The sequence below is a fragment of the Clupea harengus genome, chromosome 7, assembly GCF_900700415.2.
Source record: "Clupea harengus chromosome 7, Ch_v2.0.2, whole genome shotgun sequence".
In the NCBI taxonomy this organism is placed as follows: Eukaryota; Metazoa; Chordata; class Actinopteri; order Clupeiformes; family Clupeidae; genus Clupea; species Clupea harengus.
This window is the reverse complement of record NC_045158.1, coordinates 10,044,946-10,055,222: the sequence shown is the minus strand read 5'-3', so window position 1 is coordinate 10,055,222 and position 10,277 is coordinate 10,044,946. Positions and strand designations below refer to the sequence as shown.

General features: G+C 40.2%; 1 protein-coding gene across 1 annotated transcript in view; it reads left to right on the top strand.

The window, feature by feature from the left end:
• Positions 1-9,801, top strand: part of sfrp1a (secreted frizzled-related protein 1a) — a 10,665-nt gene extending 864 nt beyond the window's left edge. Inside the window, exons 2-3 of the mRNA XM_012815895.3 lie at positions 3,086-3,166; positions 8,456-9,801. Coding sequence (XP_012671349.1) covers positions 3,086-3,166; positions 8,456-8,781 — 407 coding nt within the window. The 3' untranslated portion in view covers positions 8,782-9,801. The remainder of the gene's footprint in view (positions 1-3,085; positions 3,167-8,455) is intronic.
• Positions 9,802-10,277: the final 476 nt, after the last annotated feature.

Sequence of the window (10,277 nt, the reverse complement as noted above, 5' to 3'; positions counted from 1 at the left end):
AGAAGTCAGGCTAGACACTGGTAATGGGGACAAATGAAAGAGAGCTGCTTAATTTAGACATTTCTAAAAATTGCCTTGTAAATTCTGCTACAGTGTTCCTCATACCAGGTTTTCTTACTCAGAAATTACTGGCTTCGCAGATAGTGTAAGTAACCACAAAATCTGTATTTTTATGTCATTTTTTTGTCATGTCACGTTTAACCAAAACTTGTCCTCATTCATGACAACCTTGGCAGGATCAAGTGTTACCCCTTCTCAAAAATGTGGGAATTGACAGCATGTGACTTGCAGTGTAAACAGTGACACTTAGGATTTGGTTTGAGAGACATTCTGACATTCTGAAGTCAACTGAATGCATGCAGGGTTACGCGACACCAGCAGTCACACCTTTTGCTTTCTGTGAGAAGTGACACCGTTGCCTTCTTAAAAGCGGTAGACTGTTATTTCAGGGAACAAAGTTTGTTTGTAGATTAGGAATCACATGCTAATCAGACCACCTTTTGGACCCGTTCATCAGTATTGTTTTTTTAGCCTTTAGCTAAACCACTCTTTGATCTGTATTTCAAAATGTGATTATAGTGTTAAAGAATTGACAGTAGATTTTTGTGTCCTTAATAGTATGTCTTCAACTAAGTTTTAAGTTGTTGTTGTTTACCAAACACATTGTTCAAAATTAATATTAGCAGTCATGCTCGTTTACCAGCTGGTAGCAATTGATTCGAGAGTGTTTGAAGGTCCAGCACATACTGGGACGTTGTCCAGTAACAAACCTTTGTGTATCTACTTATTTCACCCAAAGAAAAACAGCAAGAACTCATTGTTCTGATAAACAGCTCTTGCTTTCCCAAAGCCCCCCCCCCCCCAGCACCCAAAAGAGGCATTTATTAGCTCTTCAGTTAGCTAATGAGACAGGCCGAGATAAAAAACAGGTTGCCCCACATTTGATAAGACTGCTCTGTCACCTCTGCAAATGTGATTCCCCTTCAAGGCTACAGCTGTAAAACCCTTCCCACAGCCTCTGCACCCACATAGATGTTAAAGTCGCATGCACTCACATTGCCTTGGGCTGCATGTCTGAAAGCAGTCCTGATCAGATGTTAGTAAAAGTCAAACTTTATACTCTTCTGTCTCCACTTCATGCACAGATACTAAAAGCATCTAGTTTAATGACCCCCCCTCCCTACTTTCACATTCTTTGATGACTTAACACCCAGAATTGTCAGAGAAAGTTCTGCCATAGCTTTTGAAAAGGGATTTATGTTGGAAATGTTCTGTGCCCCAAATACTGTGTTTGCATCATGGGGTGCTTTTATCACTTTCTCAGTGTTCCTGGCAAGAGAAAGCCATTCTCCTGGAAAGGCTCAGAGTCGTCAGTTGAGAGAGAGACTAGGGAAAGTACATCTAACTGAGATGGATGGCTCATAAATTAGAGGGGAATTTCCATCTATGAAACTCTTAGTCTATGTACGTCAGACAAGGAAGAAAGGGGGAATTTAAACAAAAGAATCAATAAAAAACCTGGCACAGTGGTCCCTCGTATCACTCAATATCACCGTCGGCCACCATGCCGTGGATGATTGTAGCTGAAACATGAAACAGAGGCTCTTATGATGGGGCATGGCACAGCAGGGGCTTGTGGTTCCTCAGGAACCAGAGCAGCTGTTTAAGGTAGAGGGCTCTCGGACCACACAGATATACCGCAGCCCCAGTCACCCAGCACTTCTGATAAATAAACCAACTGTCCTTCCATTTATAGCTACAGACCCAGAACCTGTTCAAACCAAAAAAAAAAAATAATCATATGATATATTTTATTCTCTGAGGGTGGTAACATTAATTAGTTTCTCATTACTACATGATTGTTTTTATGTTAAAGTTTTAATCAGTGGTGTGCTTTATAAATTTACCTCGTCCAGACTTCTTGGTGTAACTACATTTGGGTCTTTAAGGAGTGATACTTTTATTAGTAGTAGGATGCGGAGAACATGCACTGGAAAGAGTAGAAGAGATCTCCTGAAAGAAAAATTGTATCCTTTTGATTTTCTGAGTAGCACCTGTTGTCACAAGCATTTTCACTTGGGTGCAACTTCCACAAGGATTTGTCAAATACTTGTAATTAGCAGACAAGTGACTACAAAGAGCACTGTGTTTCAAAGGTAAACACATTTTCCATTTACTTGGCTGCAGTTAGTTAAGTTTATACCGTAGGTCTCAGGAGAAGATATAGAGGGAGTAAAAACAAAGAAAAAAATGTAAGTGACAAAAAGAGTAGGCACAAAAGGTGGTGATCTAGGGTTAGGTAATGTAGTCTTCTTATTCCCCTGACCACAGTGCACTATACATCGTTTAGTCACAAGGTCTTCCCCTGGTCTCTTATCATTCCCCGTGTTGGCATTTGCTTTGTTCTGCATTTATAATGATAGTACATGTGATTTTGAATACCAAATCCCACCACTTCATGTAAAGGCTGCTTCTTATTTGAAATATTTCTCGTTCTGGAGTCATTTGTTTTATACTGTGATATTTTACAGTATAAAGGAAACCTTAGTCGATAACACTACTCTGCAAAGGGGATTTCACTGTGGTGATCAAATACCAGTAAACCTATGTGCATATGTCTGATCAGCCCCATGCCATGAGGTTTGACAACATGCTGCATTTGTCGTTATTAATCAGATTAATAACGCTCATAGCCTTGGCATTTTTATTCATCTTGTTTCTGTCTTTTTAAATGTTTAAGACAGAGAAAGTAATAATGAAGTAGGTGAACTTAATTTTGAAGACAGTGACTGGAGGAAATGTCATGTGTAATAGTGAAGTAGGTGAATTTAATTGCGATGTACTCATGTGGCTTACTTCAGTTCTACTGTGGCAGTGCTGTTTTTGTAAATCTTATGTGAACCAAATGGTGTTTTTCACAAGCAAATTGTACAATTTAATAGAATATGGCAGAAAGGAGTTGCCACTGTTGTTTTTTGTTTTTCACATGGACAAATATGAGCTCGATTTTCTGCCTTTGCAGTGGTCTGCTTTAAATTCAGTGTGATCCATTTCATCTGACCAGAGCCTCTCTTCCCTCATGTAGGTTTCTCTCCTGTCTGCCCTCCCTGTGACGACGAGATGAAGGCAGATGCCATTTTGGACCACTTGTGTGCTAGTGAATTTGGTAAGCAGTCTTTACAAGTTATCTACTTTGGTTGCACTACCAAAACAGAAAGTTGTCACATGTTTGTCTAAAATTATAATTTCCTGTTTTCTTTAACCTGAGAAACAAGTTCACAACATCACTTTTTTTTTGATTTGCTGGTTTGATTGAAGAGATACAGCTCTTTTTAGTGAGTAGCCCACGACAACTTTAGTAGTCAGTAGTTAGATCATGTATGGATTGAATGGATGAATTCAATCAAATGATGGACTCACAATAAGGGGGTGTGTTGCCTAGAAGTTACCTTCATTTTGATTGGCTTAGCCATCAACTCTCAAGCAAGCTCTTGTATCCAGGAAATAAGAACCCATGCCAACTAAGTATAATTGTTGTCCCTCAAATGAACTGTGCTTCCTTTCAAACTAATTCTTTTTAAAGAAATGTGGAAACTCTGGCCAAGTTTTGTTGTGATTTAGATTACGCCTTGGTGGCCTCCTTCATCACAGATTCAAATCTTTTTACAGAAGTTTCTAAATCCCAGCAATCCCTTTACATAAACATGCTCTCCAGAGTGGAACAACACTGCTGCCATCCCCCTCTTTGTGTTTTCGCTCATGAAGTAATAAACATGGAATTCACAGCAGAATTCATAGGCTGTTTGTTATATATACAGAACAAGGAATGCACAAGAGATAAGACTGAAGGCCAATGGTGATTTTGGAAAAAGAATGTTGCAGTCAACAAATATGTAAAACTAGTCAGACACAAAGTTGATGTTGTTTTTATTCTGTGTGTTTTGCATGAACAACATTTCGTTTTTTACTGTAAGGCTGGTTGGAGAGAGATTGAGAATTACTTTCACAATAACAAAAGTGGTTCCATTCCATTCAGTTCATTTACAGTTAACCAAGAGTTAATCAATCAAAACTTAGGTTCCTTTTTTTAAACTGCCTGGCGTTTCAAATGCGACGAAAACAACTGATTTTGACTACCATAAATCCATACCATGTTGTAACGTTACAATTTTAAGGTTATCAGTATGTGTGTAATGGAACAGAGGTGATCCAAAGTGGCACTAAAGCCCTTTACTAGGCAGTCACTTGGGGCAATAAACCGGGGTGTTTGTTCTGCTGTCTGGCCCTCTGGAAGTGACAAGAACCACGAGACTGACTCCTGCTCAGGGTGATCTCAGTACACATTATGGTGTCCTTGAGAGCCTTGTAGCACATCTCAACTCTTATGTTATCTTCAGGGTTTTGACATCTGCTGCCTGGCTGCTGTGGGATATTAAAACACCAATGACCAAAACACCTAAAATCACCGATAAAAAAAGAATGGGTACTTAAAATATTAGTGAATTTCTTTTTCTGTTTGGAATAAATAAAAGATCTTAGTTAGAGCCCTTAAAAGCTTTTATCTAAATATGTTGAATCAGCTGTATAACATTACTGTCTTCCATTACTTACATAAATGCATAGAATTAATCATGTAACATCATGGTCTAAGGAACGATTTATGACACTGCCAACCAAAACTAAGATAGGCCTTATTTTTTGGCCTTACGTCCTTGATGCTTGATATTTGATCCGAGCACTAGGTCTGACAATGCCTGTTCAATGATGCAGTGCGGGTGTCTAAACAACAGTAGACATCTGTAATTGCATGTGCATTTGTTTGCCTGGCCTAGAAATCACCCAAGTGAACCCCTCAAGTTTTATTGGCCCCGATGTTAACAGATTTGGTAACCCTGAACCATATATCTTGCAGGTGACTGTGGCTCCACATGTGGAGACTAGCTTGTGTACCATTCCGTCAGATCCTTGAGCGACCGTGTTTGTTTTGGCAGTGCCTTTGGAGCGCTGACCCCTCAGATTGAATCACTAGCTCATTTGTTATCCTGTAATCTTCACGGAGGCTACAGTTAGCAGCTATTAGTTTTACAGCACGCTTTTGTCAAGAGTAATACAAAACTGTAATCATTATGAGTAGTTTTGACAATAGTCTATTTATTTGTTCTTTTTTTTTAAAAGGGGGGCAGCCTTTCTCTGGCAAGCGTGCCTTTGTGATGCTGGTTTAACAGTAATCATTAGGAAACATTTCAGTGACAACAGGCAAGAGTGGAACCTCTTCCTAGACACTTTGATCTTTTAATGGCAATGATTGTAACTTAACAGACTGTGTCACCTCGACCCGAGCTGGTGAAAGATTTGCAGCTGCAGTTCGGCTGCTATCATGATTTACACCCGTTGCTGCGGGTTTATTACGCTCTTCGGCAACAAACTTTGTAGCCCCCTCAATTGAAGGCCTGCATGCACTTTTGTAGTAAATGACGCATGCTCGATTTTCTTCTTCTTCTTCTTCTTCTTCTTTTTTTCTCCTGGCAGGCAGTAAACAACTGTGCAGCAATGCTCAGACGCCTACACCTTTTGCTCCTCCCGGCAGACAGAGGCCATGTTTGTGAATAGTGTCAGTGCACCATTCCTGCTGTGTTTATGACATGGCCCAGAGAAGTCTGAGAGAAGTCTGTCCCTCCATTCGGAGAAGGGCCTAGACTAGAGGAAGTAGGGGTCGCAGGTCAGAGGCAAAGGTTAAACACCCCAATGACCAGTGCGTGGGGAGAGCCGCATGGCCACTTGCCTGAGCCACACTCCAGAAGCGTTTCCACCACCTGGTTTAATTTGTAACCTGCCCGTTGAAACGTAGAATTAATGATGTGCATTTCAGTTTAGGTCAGCCATAGATTACGGTGACATATATGGAGATGCATGCTCCGTTTATGTGAGCCTCACCCTCATCGAGGGCAAAGGGGTCACTAGTTGTAGCCTAGAATGTTGTGTGACTAAATATTTACAAGAGCTGTCTAAGATGATGTAGTGATCTCAGTGCAATAAGGCCCGTTCTCGATGTGCTCGTTACTCTGCTGAACATTTCATTTAGACAGAATGAGCTTCTGTTTGTGACTTTATAACTTGATAAAAAGGTCCCTGTTGCTGTGTAATGAGATACAGACTCTCATGCCGCTCTATTTCTAAATGAACATGGTACAGTTTGTATACAGATACTCCTGTGCTGACATATTTATCATGGTATACTATATGCTATGATAAGATTCGGAAATTATGAAATTTAGTACCCGGGGGTCTTTGTTAGGATTAAGGCCAGAATTTATATCAGGCACTTTTGTGTAAAACTTAAATGGTTTAATGTGGTCCTTGGAGTCTGACCATCTTTATTGCATTGTTGTATAATGCTCTGTGATATAGTGTGGCATGTAGACTACATCATGTAGTCCCCAGAGGCCATTAGACCAGATATCTTGTGATTGTCTAATGTTGTAGGAAGAAAAAAAGATCTATATTACTGTCTTTGCTAAACCAACTGTAAGGATGTTCTCCGGAACAGGGGAACATTCCGACTGTAGCGACTCGGAGCACAAGAAGCTTAAGGTGCACACAAAGTTCATGGCTTTGTTAAAGCGGGATTTGAACCAGATAAAGTGGTTTCTTGGGTGGGCTCGGGCTTCTCTTTATTGCTTTGCTTATTATGAATGCTGCCCATTTTGATTCAGTTTAAGACTAAGCCACCTCAGAGAATAAGTTCAAGGGACTGAGACGCCGGATAAGGGCTCTTAATCCGTACCATGTGCACTGTTAATACCTGGAAAAACAGACTGTTTTTTTCTACAGTGGTCATTAATTGTGAAAGTCTGAAGGAGTTAGAGATGGGCACTGCCACTCTGGCTGGGCTCCTTGGGGGCTACCACTTGCTTTCCAAACTCTTAACCTCTATAATGTGATGCTAAAAAAACTAAGACTTTTTTCCTCCCAGGGAGTGATGTTTCCTCTTCGAGCTGCTAAGAATATAAGTCACGGTTCAAAGGGATATGGGCGAGGATTACTTTTACTATGAAGGGGCGATGGTAACTGATCAGGGGTTTTTAAAGGACAATTAGTGGTAAAACTCAGCTTGGGCGTCAAGAGTTTTCGTGTTTCTTGGGGAACCGCACTGTTACACCTACAAACGTAACAACTTCCCTCAAACGTAATAAACCACAAACACAATACAAATCTGCACATTTTAAAACCCAGTCTGCAATTTCGTTTTGGTTCAGCGAAAGGTTCTTGATATTTGAGTCAGTCAAATGACACCACTCCTCCTGAAACACTGTTAATTGGCTGGGGTTGTTTATGGCTTTTGGTCCGAGCTATTATGTTTGTTTCCCATTTACAAAGCCAGGACCTTGTATGAACACCAGAGTTTCTTTGAGCGCACACACTGAACAGCCAGCTTAACAGTCATGAGGCAAGACAAAAGTGACAGATAAAGAGAGAGTGATGAAGACTGCATCTCCGCAGTTAAGATAAATGCAAGTTGCCTTGTACGCAAGGACTGATACAGAAAAAGACACCCTCGTCATGGTTTGAACAGAGATCATTCTGGAGTTGACTCATGCACACGTACAGCAGAGAAGGTGAGGGAAACAAACAGATTAAGAGGTTAAAGAGAGTTTAGTGAAAGATCAAGCAGATTTAAGCAAATCTAAGGAGAAGTGTGGGATTAAGGAGAGATGAAAGTCCGAGCTAGAGCGGTCAGTCTGGCCTAGTACCGCTCAGCGGATGAAATCAAGGAAATGAGGCATGGTACATTTTTGGTCACTTTCCCCTTTTCCAAGTTCTAGGGAGACAATGACTCATAGACTGAAGGCTAGTCCATCTGTCCCATTTAATATTTCAGATGTGAGACTGCTAAAGACCGCTGACCTGTTCCTAATTGGTAGAACATCATGTATTCCCATGAATACATTTCCTGGATAAAAAACACACACATAAAGCATATTATCCTTCCATAGATTGGGCTTTGTCAAGATACAGCCTTTTATGCCGAGAGAATTATGTCTTTCTGATTTACACCCCATCCCTCTTTCCACCGCCCACCATTGCCATCCTGAGATAGTTAGGATATTGATTACACCCCCTTTTTTTGCTCTTTTCTCTAGCGTTACTTAGTTGACTAATCTCCTCTTTGTGAGCCCTGGTCTTCGGCGGCATGACAGGCATACCCTTTGCAATACAAGCCTCTCTTGCCGCTCGGCCCTGTAGTGACCCCCTCCCGGCAGGGAAGGGATAATGTGACGCACTTTGGATTATTATTGTGCTCTGAAGCAGGAACGGCTACTATAAATTTTCTGTTTTTTTCTTCTCTCCCCGTTTTTTTGTGAAATGCTTCTTTGTACAAGCTTGGGGGGGGGGGGGGGACTTGCCTCTCACCTCAATTTATTTACTGCCACACTTCTTCGACTTGTTTTCTCAGCCATCAAGACCAAAATCAAGGAGGTCAAAAGGGAACAAATGGACCGAAAAGTGATCCTGCAGAAGAGGAAGAAGGTACTGAAACGAACCACCCTTAAGAATAAGGACTTAAAGAAACTCGTGCTGTACCTGAAGAATGGAGCAGACTGCCCGTGTCAGCAGCTGGACAACCTGGGAAGCACGTATCTGATCATGGGCCGTAAGGTGGACAAGCAGTACCTCCTGACGGGCATTCACAAATGGGACAAATCCAGCAAGGAGTTCAAAAAGACCATGAAGAAACTCAAGACCCACAAATGCCCAGCTTTTGAGAATGTTTTCAAATAATCTTTTTTTTGTTTTGTTTTGTTTTGTTTTGTTTCTTTTGCATCTCATTATACACATGAACTTGCACAACCAAGCAACCCAGAATATTGCCTATATTTTCATTGTTTATATAAATATATATATTTCTATGTGCATTTACAGATTTACCATTGTAGTGAGTCCCTCACTGTTTTTGCCATGGGGCTCTGCTGGTGTATAACTGGTGACTTTGAAAGAAAGAAAATGGATTAGGTTCCTGAAGTATCAAACATAATAGATCACTTATGTACATAACCACATACATGTCCAGAGAATGTTATAAGAAGAGAGCCATCACCACAGAATCTTGATTTCTCTTACAATTTTTCCTTGAGGCATCAACTGATCGTCATGGTCACCAGAAGTGGAATGGAATGGTATAGGTCATTGCACATACACACAGACATTTATATTAGTTCCATTTTTCAATAACATATCACTGTTACTTAAGACTCTGTTACATAAAACATACATGCAAGTTGAGGTGATAACAATGTTGTAAACATGCTCTGAATTACTGTTCTCTGTGAAGTAGTCTCAAGGAAGTCCATCTTTCCATTGATGTTATTGTGGGTTTATGATAGCTCATATTTTAGGGTAAATCAAATTAGACCAAACACACATGATATATTTCTTTATTTCATTTTTTAGATTTAGCACATCTGATAAAAGAGCTCCAGCAAGCAATCAAATAATGAATACTGCAGTAGTGTGCATTCACATTCTTGAAACAGGTCAGTTGAATATTAAGCAGATCTTTTTTTTACCTTCACTTTCAGTATAAGCCCATACATAGTTTGTTTGATAGCTGGTCTGGAAAGTGAATGTCAGATATGCCAGTTTCATTCCTTGGCCACATTCAGTGTTGTGTGAACATTACTCGAGACATCACAAATGTACCGATGTGCATATACTGTCTTACGGCACTCAAACATGTCTGTACAGTCTAAATGTTAAATCTCTTTCCAAGATTAAACCATCTTCCTGTAGCCTTAAATGTAATATTTTGTGTCATGTAATTACTGAGATACAATGGTTTCTGACATGATTGTACATGAGGTCAACAGTTTTGTTGTTATAAAGATTGTTTTATACTCTATTTGCTGTAAGGAAATAGTACCAGAATGGGATTAGCTTTAGCAGCACAAACACTTTCTGTCTATATACAAACTACTGAACGCAGTTTGCAATTTGTCACCATACATTTGAATTTAGGGACTTCCCACAGTGGCCAATCCTTTCACTGTCACATACAAGCACTCATACTCATCAACCTAACCTAACCAATATAACAACTGCCCAACCATATATCCTGAGCTGCAGGGTACAACACCAATGCAGAAATGGCTAGTGACAGCCGCAACACACGCTAGGCAATAGAAGTACAGTCAATAGAAGACAATGGAAGAATTAGACAAAATCAAACAAGTTTATTCATATGCTTGACTTCAAATGTATGTATATGTCACAATCTAGGG